This window comes from Coregonus clupeaformis, chromosome 27, assembly GCF_020615455.1.
Source record: "Coregonus clupeaformis isolate EN_2021a chromosome 27, ASM2061545v1, whole genome shotgun sequence".
Lineage (NCBI taxonomy): Eukaryota > Metazoa > Chordata > Actinopteri > Salmoniformes > Salmonidae > Coregonus > Coregonus clupeaformis.
The window spans coordinates 23,469,955-23,485,288 of record NC_059218.1 but is presented as its reverse complement, the minus strand read 5'-3'; the positions used below and the strand labels follow the sequence as shown (position 1 = coordinate 23,485,288).

The 15,334-nt window shown below is 42.3% G+C and overlaps 1 protein-coding gene across 1 annotated transcript; it reads left to right on the top strand.

Annotated features, from left to right (window-relative positions):
- The first annotated feature begins 2,681 nt into the window (after positions 1 to 2,681).
- zgc:103482 (uncharacterized protein LOC450001 homolog) lies at positions 2,682 to 8,039 on the top strand. Its single transcript, XM_041850804.2, has 8 exons — positions 2,682 to 3,140; positions 4,569 to 4,677; positions 4,988 to 5,131; positions 5,216 to 5,287; positions 6,196 to 6,267; positions 6,504 to 6,684; positions 7,316 to 7,513; positions 7,730 to 8,039. Exons 1-8 carry the CDS (start codon positions 2,870 to 2,872, stop codon positions 7,793 to 7,795), a joined length of 1,113 nt encoding a protein of 370 aa, XP_041706738.1. The 5' UTR covers positions 2,682 to 2,869; the 3' UTR covers positions 7,796 to 8,039.
- Positions 8,040 to 15,334: the final 7,295 nt, after the last annotated feature.

The following is a 15,334-nucleotide window of genomic DNA, read 5'->3' as shown; positions in this document are numbered from 1 at the left end:
TTTAATTCAGGAAATGGTCCTCTACAAGCTGGAATGTTTAACAAAATTACATTTGAACCAACTCTACTGGTTACCTGTGTGATTGGTCCTTATGTGGGCAGAAATTTGAAACAATATATCCACTGGAAAGTATTATTAACCAACTTTTCAAAGCGCTGGTTGTGTGGTCAGATTTCTATTACCTGAAGCATGCTCAAAACCATGTAAATGTGAGCTTGGTGAGTATATGTGCTGCGTCTCGTATTTACGTTGTGTGCGCATGCTTCATGTGATCTGAACATACTACCAGCACTTAGTGCTTTTCCAATGAGACCAGTGGGCTGCCAGTGTTTTATGTTAATGTAAGGTCTGTGTGACACTGAAGACTTGTGATGAGCAGAATCAACAACTTCTCCATCATTCAAGACTGTTGCTTTGTGAGGTGTTTTTAAAGTTCACAGTTAGCCATATGTAAATGCAGGCTGAAAAGTACCCAGAGCCTTGCCTTAGCTCCAAGTTATGCTGCATTTCAAGGATTTACCCCAGTGTTTTACCCAAAAGGCTCAAACGTGTCTGTTTCCATCTACACGGGCCGGCACCGTGTCTCACTGGGCCATGGCTCCGGCGGACCTGCTCTAAATTGGAGCCAAGGCAAGGCCCTGGGTACTTTTCAGCTGGCAATGGCTAACTGTGAACTTTAACACCTCACAAAGAAACAGTCTTGAATGATGCAGACAGAGGTTGTTGATTCTGCTCACCATAATCAAGTCTTTAGTGTCACGCTCCTGATGGAAACACCAATTACACTAGAGCGGCCCACAAAGATACTCAAATAGTGGCATATACGTTGTCTTATTTCACGGAACAATTTTTTAAATTATTATTGAAGGTGCAATATGCTGAAATCTCTGTTATTTCCTGGTTGCGAAAATTCTAATAGTTCGCCTAATTTCAGTTTATGTGACAAAACAAGCAATGTATAGTGTAGAGAATCATTGGACCATCTAAACCGCTGTGAACTAGCTTTTCAATAACCAAATATATTGTATTTTCAGCTGTTTGAAGCTGGTGTACAAAAGCTAAAGTAAAAGACGCAAAAACTACGCCTAAGAACGGGAAGCGTAGAAATAGCGCACATAGAACATATCTACCGCTTATTAGGTTTGCTTTCAATGAGAATGACAGATCTATAACTCACTTTTTCTATGTGAATTTGGTCGGGACGCCCAAAAAGTTACATATTGAATCTTTAGATAAAGGAGCATTTTGTAAATTCAAACGTTCCACCTGCAACTAGCGATGGAAGTTTAGAAGTCACCACTTTCTTCCAAGTCGAGAACGAAGTATCGGCAAGAAAAGGTTGGTCGAAAAATATCCAGCTTCGGGCACACAGCTGCCTGAGATCAAAAGTTATCACAACTAATGATGAGAACCGTTTGATCCCATTTGCTATGAGCAATACTGGTATGTTATTTTCTGACGCTTTAGGGGCATGATGAAAACAGGTATCTATTTTGCAGCCGCGCTGTGCAAAAGATCAGATCTCTCCACCTGGTTAAGCCAAGGGAAATATGTAATTATTTGAATTTACTTTTGAAATGATTAAATCAATATTTGTAATTAATAGTAGACCAAAATTCGACATTTTCACACACTGGCACTGTATGGAAGGTGCTGGAGATACAGAATATATGATGTCAAAAAGTGGTCAACACCTCATGAATATACCTCAACACCTCTTTTAACACCTAATTAATAATATTGTAAAATTATTGGGGGGCTCATTTTGTTTGGACTATCTTTGGCTACGTTTACACAGGCAGTCCAATTCTGATCTTTTTTCACTTATTGGTTTTGACCAATCAGATCAGCTCTGAAAAAGATCTGCGGTGAAACGATCTGGTGTGATTGGTCAAAATACCTATTAGTGGAAAAAAGATCGGAATTGGGCTGCCTGTGTTAAAGCAGCCTTTTTGGCTATAGAAACAGATATGGTGTGGAGATAATGGGCTTGTTTGAGTGGGTAAGGCTGAAGCAACTGTCTGCAGACGAAAATCGAGGAATGAATTCGGAGGAGTTGCATCTGCAACAGCCGAAAGTCGGATTTGATTTTCCAACTGCAAGGCACAGTGCAACATGGCAGTGTTGCCATTGTTTATAAAAGTGTTTCTTTGTAATGTCGAATTTAACATGTCTCACAAACTGTAAATATGTGTGTACATTGTACTATCAATTGGGGAGAGAGAGCCTCAAATATCACATTAATTTGTACATCCACTGTATACATATGAATCGTGGCAAAGTTGCTTCCTCTTTCAGTCATGTCTTTGGTCCCATTCGCGTGGGTCAAACAAAAACACCAAGGATTGGTTGACAATTAGTGCTTCCCACAATGCAGGTGATGGCTGCAAGTTGCAGAAGGTGAGGAGCAACTGCAAAAAAATTGCAGTCAACTGCAGTTGAAACTTTTACATGGTTGTTGTAAAGTTAATGCAGTCGACATTTTTATCCACATAATGCAACACACATTGAAAGGTGGTGACCAGCGAAGTTACCAACTTGACAAAAGTGATCCGCTCGAACGCGCCCAATAAATATTGTACGGCGATGACGATTTTAAAGTGGTGTGTCCCTTTAAAACCTAATGAATAATATTGTAATATTATGGGTGGGTCGAATATAAATTATCCGCCATTTTGGACAAACCGCATGCTCTAATGCTGTAGCCTGCTAGCGAGTTAGTCTGAATTTTAGCCAGGGCGAATAGTCGTGTTTAATCACAGGTCAATATGTTTGTTCTTGAGTCTTTCGGCTCGTAAAAAACGTCAATAGATTTAGCGGTGTAATCCAGGTTGTTTTCCAGTTGAGTTTTTAAAACTACATTCTCAACATGAAGGGTATAGTTGAAGAGCCCACCGACACCGAAAGTGCTGGTTTTGGGTGCGCTGTTACAAACCGCTTTGGTCAGCTTTTAGACGACGAGGCCGACCCGTTCGACATCATTCGCGAGGCTCAGGTGGAGAAGCAGAAGAAAAAGAAAAAAGATGAGCCAAAAAAACCTGCTACTACAGATAAACCTATTAAGAAGGACTCCCAAAAGGACAGGAGAACTCCCTTGAGTGCTGGGGAAGGCGACAATGCAGAAGTTAAAAGTTTACATGGTAAGTCGATGCGATGGGTGAAGGCCGAGCTAGCTAAAGGTTGGACACGTTCTTGATGTGAAGATTGACAGCACGTGTCGGGTGTATTGAATGTGTAGGTAGCTGAACTTCAACAATTGCAGCGTGACATACTTTGCTTGCTAACTACACATGACACACTAATAATAAAGATACGCTCTTATTGTCTGTCCTTCGCGTGTTCTATGTATGTGTTATGGAACTCTGTAGGATTGTGGACGTTCTGTTTTTATCTGCTTTGGGGTAGTTAACTACTAGCTAGTCAGCAGTTAAATTCGGTGCAACATGGGGTTTGTTCTAGCTAGTTAATTTTACTTGAATCAGTGTTGCTTTCGTGAAATTACTAACAATTTAGTTAACTATCAAGTAGGCTGCCGCTAAATCGATCACATACAAGCTAGTTGAGTTTAGCTAGCTATCGTTACATAACAGGCCTTTGAAAGTATCCACCTAGTTAGCTAGGAGGCTTGCCACACTAGCCAGCTAGCTAACGATAGCTAAAACCTGGATTTAGGTCACAAGACAACTGTACACGTTAGCCATGTCTAATTGTAACTTTTACACTGAACAAAAATATAAACGCAACATGTAGTGTTGAAGTGACATGAGCTGAAAAAACAACACTTTCCGTATGCACAAATGTTGTGCACAGCTTTGTTTACATCCCAGTTAGTGGGAATTTCTCCTTTGCCAAAATAATCCATCCACCTGACAGGTGTGGCATATCAAGAAGCTGATTAAACAGCATGATCATTACACAGGTGCACCTTGTGCTGTGGACAAAATACCTATTTAAAATGTGCTGATTTGTCACAATGCCAAAGATGTCTCAAGTTGAGGGAGTGTGCAATTGGCATGCTGACTGCAGGCATGGCCAACCGGGCTGTTGTCAGAGAATTGAATGCTAATTTCTCTACCATAAGCTGCCTCCAACATCATTTTAGAGAACTTGGCAGTATGTCCAACTGGCCTCACAACCGCCTCCACCTAAACCTGTGGGGTAGGGTGCTGAGGAGTATTTCTGTGTGTAATAAAGCCCTTTTGTGGAGAAACTCATTCTTATTGGGTGGGCTGGGCTGCCAAGTGGATGGGCCTATTCCCAGCCATGGCTGCACCCCTGCCCAGTCATGTGAAATTCATAGATTAGGGCCTAAAGAATTTGTTTAAATTGACAGGTTTCGGTACATGAACTGTAACTTAGTAAAATCTTTGAAATTGTTTATTTTTGTTCAGTATAGCTACCAGTTAAACGGTAGAAACAAGCAAGCTGTGGCCTCGGGGATAATACCTAAGATGTATATTTTGTTGTTTGCTAGCTAGTTCTTGTTTACATTCTAGCTTGTTTTGTGTGTGTGTGTGGTGCTGCTTGCATAATTTGTCATCTACAATAAGCTTTAATTTTATGTGCAGGTCCGAAATATCCTCGAGGTGCACCTGGCCATGTAGAGGAGCGACGAGTTGGCTTCCGTGATCAAAGGCAGAACGACAGTGCAGCACCCCTCGGATACTCTATTGAAAGGTAGTTATACACTAGAGGTGGGCATTTTTCTGGTTTCACATATTAAATGGACACTGGCTATTCAATAATTCCCATGTTTATTTTCTATGCTGACCCCGCTTTGCAGATCTGAGAATGGATAGTTGTATTCAAGTTGAAACTCCACCTGGCCCACCAGCACCCTTGGTGGAGCAGTCATGCTTCTTACCCCCATTCTAGTCTTCTCATATCAGCTAGGATAGAACAAAGGCCTATCGTTGGGGGCTAGAGAATGTGTTTTGACTCTGACCACAAGGACTGTAATAACTAACTACTCACTCTACCCCAACAGGCCTGTGGATCAGGGTGAGCGTGCCGGAAGGGGCCGAGGTGGAGGCCGTGGAAGAGGAATGCGCGGCGGCAACTTAAGATCCACAGATGGCTTTGACCAGAGAGGCAAGAGGGAGTTTGAGCGCCACAGTGGCAGTGATAGGACGTAAGAACAATATGCCTCACATTACCCTTAAATCAATTTTGACATGAAGTAGAGGTTGGTGACATTTGCATTTGCCTGTTGCAGTGGTGTGCGGCCGGAGGAGAAGCGGGGGGGCAGTGGTCCACGTAACTGGGGATCCATGAGGGACCACATAAGGTGAGTATGCACACTAGGACTGTTGGTGCATGTGAGGAATTTCAATCAAATTGTCACAAGCTTCGTTAACTACAGGTGTAGATTAACAGTGAAATGCTTACTTACAGGCCCTTCCAAAAAAAATACAATTAACACCAGGAATAAATGCATGATGTGTAACGATAACTGTGTACCAGTACCGATTCGATATGCAGGGGTACGAGGTAGATGTGTACATATAGGTAGGGATAAAGTGACTAGGCAACAGGATAGATGATAAACCGATGAGTCAAGAGTTAGTGCAAAAAGGGTCAATGCAGATAACCAAAAGCTAGCCGGACTAACTATTTAGCAGTCTTATGGCTTTCAACTTACTCTTGAAAGTAGTAATAGTAGAATGCACGAGGTTGGAAGGGGGGCCTGAGTGAGACAGTGTGGGAACTCCTGGTCTAGTGGATGCTAGTGACCTGTTGCCACCAATCAAATATTTCACATGGGTGGAGGTCCAGAGGTTTTCTGAAAATGTTTCTGACTTGCGACATGCTAGCTAGCATAAGTTGCCACATAGGCTACTTAAACGGAAAAATACTAAAATAAGAATGCCCTTCAGAGGGAACGTGATTTAGACTCTGACCTTATCAAATGCAAGCATTAACAGCCAGTGCTCCCATTCAAACACATAATCAGATACTGAAGTTCCCCACACTTCCAATAGTAGTCAACAAGATGAGATTTGGAAGGATGGAACAAGAGCAAAGTTGTGACTTGTATCTAGAAAAAATATAAATTCAAGCCAATGTACTCCTTTTTGATTGAATTAAAAAAAAGCCCTCATTGAGTTGAACAACCAGCGCATCTCGACAAGTGTTCGTCATCTAAGAAAATTGTCTTGCGTGATTGTTACCATAGTAATACTGATGCTTTTTTAGTGCAGTGGCTGATGGGGCTCCCACTGAGGAGGGAGGTGACGGCGATGAGGTGGCAGAGACTGGTGCAAATCTGTGAGTGAGCCAAATGTTTGACCAGCGCAGCACCACTATTTAATCTGAGACGTGCAAACAGTATACATGTATAGCCTAATTATTTCTGCAATACTCACTAGATATTTTAGACCAGGCTGTACATACTCAGAACTCTGACATTACCATTTTAAATACTCACAATTTACTCTAGTTATAGAATTAGTTTTGGAGTGTTACATTTTCCAATGCCATAGTAACCCATTGCTTCTCTGCAGCGCCCCTGAGACTGAAGGTGAGGGGGAAGCAGCGGTGGAGGTTGCTGTGGAGATGTCTCTGGATGAGTGGAAAGCCCTGCAGGAACAGAACCGGCCCAAGAAGGAGTTCAATCTGCGCAAGGCTGATACCATTGTGCCCTCTGACTCGGTAGTCATCCACAAGTCCAAGAAACAGGTTGAGGTGAGGAATCCTGGACCAATGCTGCAAATACAGGCTGCTTAGTCACTGCTTGTTCCTGTTCGGTACACCTCATTGAATTACAGCTAAGGTTGCAAAAGGAAGAGTGTATATTACCAGTAAAAAAATACTACCAGAATTTGGGAACTTAAATATATTTTTTAAATAAATAGAATGACAATGCTGTAGAACATGATCCTAAATATAACCAATGAAATTAGTGAATACCACACCGCTTGTTTAATATGAGGGTTTCGGCATGAAATCCTTTATATTTTTACACACTTATATTTATTTTATAATGTCCTTGTAAATGTTTTGGTGAAAACTGGTTGCAGTTGTAATGGAAGTAAATGCTTGAAGACTTAATTGAAAAAGAATCCACTAGAAACTCATGGACATGGGTATAAAGATGAAGAAATTAATTAATTAATTTTTTTATATGAATGTGTAAACAAATGTTTAAGTATAAGTTACCATAGATTACCTATTTAATTACCAAAATTCAAGTACCTTTGGTACATTTACTGGTAGTTTTACAATCTTAATCACAGCGAACTGATTTCTATAACACTGTTTTTGTCTGCATTGCCTGCTGATTGTGCTTATGCGTCTTGGTTCTGTGAATCCACAGGAGCAAGTTGAGGAGGTTGTGGAGGAGGATGACGCTGCATCTCTCCGTCGCCCCGCCAATGACATCACGGCTAAACTGAAGATTGACTTTGGCAGCCTTGGACGACCCTCACGGGGGACCAGAGGAAGAGGGGGGCGTGGACGAGGTGGCCCAGCCACACGGCCAGAGACCATTTCTCCTCAGAAGCCTCCTGAAAAAGTATGTCTGGACTGAATGGGTCCTGTTGGCTATACATGAAGGGCTTCAAACCACAGTAGAGGGCAGCAAAGTGCACTGGTTTTCTTTAATCCCTGGTGCCTTTTTCTGCTTGTGCCTCATGCTAGAGTGAATTTCACTACAATTGCCTGTTGGGCTTTGTTCTTTACCCACGTCTTGATGCAGGCATCCCACTAAGTTGACTCTGATTCTCCCCAGGCCCGGGTCCAGCAGGGACAGGCACCAAACCCTGATGACCCAGAGGACTTCCCTGCCCTGGCCTAAAGGAAGACCAGCATTGGACCAGAGCCCAGTCCTTAGGTGGCCCTTCACCTGTACTGTGCCTTAGTGGAATGAGCTTAACTTCGCAAGAGGAGCAAAAAAAGAAACTGGTTTGCTCCTATACATCCCAAAGAACTGTATATAAATCAAGTTGCGATCTGGTCTCTGGATAGTTCAGGTGAATGGCCTTTCATTGTAATGGGGAAATTGACCTGTTTTATAAAAATAAATGCACTGTTCACATTGACACGTCTGGAATAGGTTACTATTTGTACAACCTTGTGTAAATTGACATGGTGATGGACCCCTTGTTTGCTCCAGTGAAAAATGTATCAATTTAAGCACATGAATTACTGTAGGTAATGGCCATTTGTGCCCATGCTTACAACTTGCAGCATGCCTTTCAGTCAGCCACAAGGGGGAGTCGAGACCATTTGAGTCCTCACAAGCCATCTGAAATTTGCCTCGCACTATTAAACAACCGCTCATCCAAATAAGAAACACAAATGTTAAACTGCATGCAATACTTAGCCCATTACAGTAAATGATTTGTTTGGTGTATTAATCTTTATTGTAGAATGTATTATAGGCTATGTAACCATTACCTGCATACATTTCATCACTAACTGTAAGTCGCTCTGGATAAGAGCGTCTGCTAAATGACTAAAATGTAAATTTCCATTCTGTAAAAGTAGTGTCCATAACTGAGCTCTCCCCTGCTGTTCAATAGTAATGAACTAGAATCCATGAAGCTTCCTGTCGTTTAAAGGCCTTTTATAGTGCTCCAGCCAGCTCCACCCTTTTCTCCTGTGGCACAAACCCATGTTCACTAAGCTGATCGCTCACTTTTAATGCCATTTTAATGAATTTTGTTTAATCGTTTGAGTGTTCATGTTCAAACGCGTTTGGCGTTTTCACACGTTGGGTAAATCTTGTCCCCTATTGAGGATGGTCAGGTCTAAGTTCAAACTTACCTTTGGCCTTACTGGGCTTCTAAACAATTAAAATCAGTTGGTCAGGGAGCAACACTCATTGGTCTGCTCATCAGTTAAGCTATTCATTGAAAGTAGTCTATGACCTGTCTCGTCTGATTTCTTATAAGGAAATGGTTTTGAAAGAGCCAGGTAGGCTACATGAGGTCTGCTTCTTGATGGTCATACTGAGGCCAAATGAGACAAATTTCCATGGGCCTCTGGATTGGAGCGGGAGAACCAATCCCCATGCAAGAGATGCTGGCTAATGGGTAGATGGATGGCCAGGGCCTCTGGTAGATGAGCTGAGCTCTAAATCAATGTGTCATCTGATCAGCATGTTGGGCCTGTGTGACGTGATCAATCAGCCATCCACACTGACCTTGGCTATTAACACCATTAATTACACTCCATAGAGCGCTGTATAAAATATGTCACGTGGACTCATCAATCAACTCGCAGAGGTGTGAGAAATACAGTTTAAACCGCAAGTTGACTACAGGTAACTGCTAAAATAATGGCAAGACTTTAGTTAATGAGGGATACAAAGTATATTGAAACCTGGTGCTTCCACACGTGTGGTTCCTGAGTTAATTAAGCAATTAACATCCCATTATGCTTAGGTGTTTTTAAAAGGGGGGGGATGAGCATTAAGAAACATTACTTAACCATATCTATAGCATCTCCTTATGTGTTTCTGACCCCCTCTAGGCTGGTTACAGTGCACAAAGACCACCAGACAGTATTGTTGTTTTTCTTGGCCCTGTCCTAGTACTTTGAAAATATCACATTTTTGAACATTTGCATTGGCCTACCACCTTGTGCTCATTGCTGTGCCTATGATGTGAAGAAATAATAGTTTAACATTTGAATCTAAACATTCTGATCTGTTCCATCAGCCTTATTACTTGATACGGCGTATGCCTCCACTACACTACTTTGATACACATCGTGGGGATTAAGAAGTGAGTATATGCAATGCCCACTGAAAAAGAAGTGGGTATATGGCGTACACCGCTGCTTCTACTCAAATGGCGCCATTAAGACTCAGTCGCTCTGGATAAAAGTGTCTGCTAAGTGGCATACATTATTATTTATATTGGGCCCAAATAGGCTGATCCACCCATTATTATCCTGAAAACGTAATCCTGGCACGTTTGTGCAAAAAAGTAAAATGTCACAGCAGCTGATTTTCTGAATACATTGCAGTCAATGGGAAAAGATGAGTGTCATGGGGTTGATGTTTTTCTCAGTACATTGCAGTCAATGGGAAAAGATGAGTGTCACAGGGTTGACGTTTATGCCAATACATTGCAGTCAATGGGAAAAGATAAGCTTCAACCAATTCAATCATATGTCAAATGCAGTCAATGGGAAAATATGAGTATCACAGTGTTGATTCTTATGTCAATAGGAAAAGATGAGTGTCACCGTTCTCAAGAAACTGGCACTAGACATCCTGACCATGTTTGGCTCCACATACAGCTGTGAATCAGCCTTATCCACAATGAACTTGATTAAAAACAAATACCGCACCAGGCTCACCAATGAACACCTGCACCAGTGTTTCAAAGTTGCTCTCACACCATTTGTGCCAAAGTTCAAAGCATTGTAATTTCTCTCATTAATGCAGGGCAAGGCCCAGTGGGACTTATACATGAATATTGCATGGCCCACAGTGACGTTCTGTGCATTCAGATTATTCTTTTTGTTAAACTCTCCTTTGTTCTCCAGAAAACATGCACTTTATTTTAATTACATTTTTTAATTCAAGGCCCATGTACAATGGTTCACAGTGCACTTTTTGGACAGACAATTATGCAACCACTTTTTTTCTTCAGCAATGTTGCATGTTTACATTTGAAAGAAGTTGTAATTAATTCAAATTCATAGTCTCATTTAATGTATTTAATGTACATTTTATATAACAACATGTTTCCTAAGTCGTAGACGACTATGTTTGTTACTACGCTGTACAACAGTGCCGATAAAGGACGATATCCATCCGGACCTTTGCCACTTAGGAAATTTGTGTCACTGAACCTTCTCAAATAGTAGTTAAGTACCCCTGACATATGGGATCATTCAACAGATGCTTAAGATAAAGGCAAGCCTATACCTGACCATGTAAAATGAACTTCACAGTGAAAACTTGGTCCCACAGAGAACAAGTCCTTTCTTCCATAGAAAAGCATTACCTACAGCCCTCACATAACCAATACAAGGCCCGTTGACTGCGATTGAGCTAGCTAACCGTCCTTGCACACAACCAATTGTGACCTTAAAGGGATGCCCTGTGTTGAGGTTCAGCTTCCTGTGGCAAGAGGAAGTGTCTTAATTAATCCTAAACCTGGTCCTTCATTCTCTCCCTGCAGTTACACAAAACCAGTGGCGGCTCCTGAAAAAATTCTCAGGGGGGGCAATTTTTCTGATGATTTAGGTGACCTACACACATTTTAAAAAAGATATGTCCAGCAACAACATGAAGACAGGGGCAGCATATAAGTCAATACCAGAAGCATTTATTGACTGATCTCAAAAGTGTTGGCTTACCAGGGTTGGTGGAGCCCTCAGTTTCATCTTTGCCTCGCAAAGCTAACTCAAACACTCCGCAAAACTTCACACACTGGATTAGCTGGCTGAGGATGTGGCGGTTCTTGCTAATGTCGTAGTAAATATATTTGTTATAGTGAATATGGAATATGATATGTTGAGTAAAATGTTGTGCTAAGATCTATTTAGGTCAGGAGCTGGTTATAAGTTCTGTTCCTATCCAATAACAATGGACAAAAGGGTCCTATCTTGTCAGCCTTGTCAGTTTCAGTTCTCCAGTAAACTTGTGATTATCAACACTAACCTCATCGTTGTGGCGGCGGACAGCTAGCCTGTATCCCTCATCCAGTTGAGTGGGAATGTTCACTCTCCCCAAAGCAGACAATCTCAAACAGCTATCCATGTGGGTCTTTGACAGCTCATGTTTCTTAATCTTTCCTGAAAGATGGTGCATGTCCGTTACACACCAGTCGCTGTCCAAGCGGTGCTGTCTGCCGTGCCGCCTTCAGGGTGAAAGAGTAAGCAGGGGGTAGCAGAAGACTGCATTAGCTACATCGCAGCCTGCTAGCCAGGTTTTTCGTTCGTACCAATTTTTTGGAAAATCCTCGGTGTAGGACTTCCCCCTTTAGTAGAAACCTGTTGAATTATTACATTTGGTCTGGGAGGTCCTAATTGTTTCGTTGCCAATTTATCTTCATTTGTTCGCCGACAAAAATGAACTTCTTTCAAAGACACAATCGAGTTGCACTGAAGCCTAGCCATTTTGACAGTAATAGTGAATTGATTGACGCTGCTACCCGCTCTTTTCTTAGTTACGTTCATGGTTATGTTACGTATGACGAAAGCGCGTAAGTGCAAGCCCTCAGAAACCCATAGAGATTGTATTGAAAGCTCTGATATTTGAAAAAAATTGATTTTACATGGGAGTCTATGACAGACTTCTGGGCGATTTTCAACCTGACTGAAATCGCCCCAAAAGGGGGGGGGGGCCATTTGAAGCACGACTTTAGCCTGATTGGACATTTAGTGGCACTGTGGCAGATCAGACGTCTAGATTACAACACTGATAACTACTGTTGCCGTGATATAATTGATTAGAAAAAAAATCCCTTCCTTTTCCCGTTTGGCAGTGCGTCGCCCATATCGCCCTATTGAACACACCGCCCCTGCACAAAACACTGACTTCCATCCTCTGTAGAACAGTCAATTCTTAATGGAAAGATTGAAAGGGCATCGTTAAAGAGCGTCCCCCGGAGGCCGTACATTGAATTTCAGCTTCCTACGATTACAGGAAGTGACTTAATTGGGGTCATAGGAGTGGTTTCTTAGGGTTAAAAAGGTTTAATCCTCCCAAATTGAACATTTTTGTGACCGGGGGACCGTCATGACCCGGCATATGACATTTGAAGTCAATTGACCCAGAAACTTGAAACTGTCTGCCTGCCTGCCTGCTTGTCTCTGTCTGTCTGTCTGCCTAACTGTCTGCCTGCCTGCCTGCCTGCCTGCCTGCCAGCCAGCCAGCCAGCCAGCCACTGGCATTAAACAAAGCCTGTGTGTCCAGGTATGCTGATAATTCAACCCTATATGCGTCAGCAACCACAGCTAGTGAATTCACTGCAATTGTATTGGGTACAAATAATTCCTTAAGTTCTAGACCTCAGCTGAATCTGGTAATGAATGGTGGCTTCGAGTAAATTGAGGAGACTAAAGGGTGAAGGAGGGAGGGGAAGAGAAAGGAGGGTGGGGAGAGAGAGTCAACAGACAGACAGAGGTGGGAGAGAGAGATGAGAGCAAGGGGAGGCAGGAAAGAAGGAGGGAGAGAGAATGGCAGGAGGAGGGAGAAAGAGAAGGGGGAAAGTGAGGGAGAAGGAGAGAAAGAGGGAGAGGGTGAAGGAGGGACCGAGAGAGAGGAGGGAGAGGGAGGGAAAGTAGGAGGGAGAGAGAGACAGAGAGGATGAGAGAAGGGGGAGGGAGAGAGAAGAGAATGTGGGGGGATAAAGAGGAGGTAGAGAGTGAGAGAGAGACAGACATGAGATAAATGAGAAAAACGTCAACCCTGTGACACTCATCCTTTCCCATTGACTGCAATGTATTGAGAAAATGTCAACCCTGTGACACTCATCTTTTCCCATTGACTGCAATGTACTGAGAACAATGTCAACACTGTGACATGCATATTTTCCCATTGACTGCAATGTATTGAGATAAACGTCAACCCTGTGACAGTCATCTTTTCGCATTGATGGCAATGTATTAAGAAAAACATCAACCCTCTGACAGTCGTCTTTCCCCATTGACTACAATGTATTGAGAAAAGCATCAACCCTGTGACACTCATCTTTTCCCACTGACTGCAATGTATTGAGAAAAACATCAGCTACTGTGACATTTGCCCTTTTTGCAAAAACGTGCCAGGCTGATACCTACTCATAATGAAGAGCGTGTTACTGCCCTGCCAAGCTAGGACTTTGGGACAGAAGATGACGACCAACATTTTGCTCTGTGAATAATACGATTGGTGATGGTAAAATCAATAGGCCCACTAAATTGAAATGTTGCCATGGCCACATAGCTGGTATACAGAGCACAGGAGGTTAGTGGCACCTTAATTAAGGAGCACAGGTTTGTGGGAATGGCTGGAGCGGAATTGGTGGAACGGTATCAAATAGATAAAAAACATGGTTTCCATGGTTTCCATGTGGTTGATGCCATTCCATTAGTTCCGTTCCAGACATTATTATGAGCCGTCCTCCCCTCGGCAGCCTCCTGTGATAAAGAGTATAGGAAGAGCAGACCCAGGCTTCACAGGAATATCAAGATTGAGCTCATGTGGGATGTTTATTTTCAGTAACAAAGATGGAACAATGATTAGGTCTACATGGTTTTACCCAATAAAAGATAACCAGTACTGCTGACTTTGAAGTCAGTTTGACTTCGAAAGGGGCAGGGCCTCAGTTAAAATTGAAGCTTACTGCTCTTGTTTTATTGTTCCCTGCTAAATCTAAAAGCTTGATAGTCACTTGATACCCCCTGTGAGAGTCTATGAAGGGGGAATTATATTTTGCTCTTGCTTTAATAGCGTCAGCTAAATAATCCCCATGACTGTTTAGCACAGTGCAGGTTTAATTTAAGAGCCCTCTTTCTCATCTCACTGGCTAGTTTTATATGGACAGGCAGAACTACACCTAAAAACTACCCACAGAACTAAACCAGACTAGTGGTGGTGTAGGTAAACAGTTTTGAGTAGTTGTACGTAAAGAAACAGTTAAGAGCTGTAGACACAGTTCAACACAGTTTGGCTTTATCAGATAATCCAGTACTAACAGAGTAACCCAGCCTAGAGGTTTAGTTCCTGGCTGTCAGGTGTTCTATTAGTGAGTTAAACGTGGAGTGTGGAGCTGTGAACCATGAGCACACTGGCAGTCTCTGCCTGTCTCCAAGGAAACAATTAAGACTCTCTCTTCATGCAGTGGCACCAACACCCTTACCTTCAGCAGAGAACAAACATTTTCACACACTCTCACAATGTCAGGGAATATTTCGCCTGGTTAGCCTTGTGTATGTGCGCTTGTGAAAGTTTGTTTTGGTTTCTGTTTTTCACATGCAGAGGCTACCAGTTGTGTGTGTTTTCTTGCGCCCCTGGGTTAGACGATACTTTCCTCTGGTTCATCAGTTTTTGTAGGCTTCTCCACGGCCAGAATTTACCATCTGTTTTTAAAAGAGGCCTTTGTTGTCTGGAGAGAAGTCACACTGGTTAGCTCTCTCGCTTTGTCTCTCTCTCTCATTTTCTCAATTTCTCTCTCTCCCTCCTTCCCTCCCTCCTTTCCCCCAACCTCAGAGCATTTGGTATTATTCTGTACGTAAATCCGAGACGCTGCATTTAGTATGATATGTTACGTTTCGTATGGTATGTTTTAATTTGTGATGTCCATCACCCATTTCGTATGATATGTTACGAATTACAATTCATATTATGTGTTACGAATTTGCAAAATGTACAATATGTTACGGATTTGTA

What these genes read in the sequence shown, in the direction of transcription:
- zgc:103482 (XM_041850804.2), top strand. Translation starts at nt 2,870, where the DNA reads ATGAAGGGTATAGTTGAAGAGCCCACCGACACCGAAAGTGCTGGTTTT. An exon ending in GCAGAGACTGGTGCAAATCT is followed by an intron (nt 6,268 to 6,503) that starts GTGAGTGAGCCA and finishes GCTTCTCTGCAG; the next exon opens with CGCCCCTGAGACTGAAGGTG. An exon ending in CTCAGAAGCCTCCTGAAAAA is followed by an intron (nt 7,514 to 7,729) that starts GTATGTCTGGAC and finishes GATTCTCCCCAG; the next exon opens with GCCCGGGTCCAGCAGGGACA.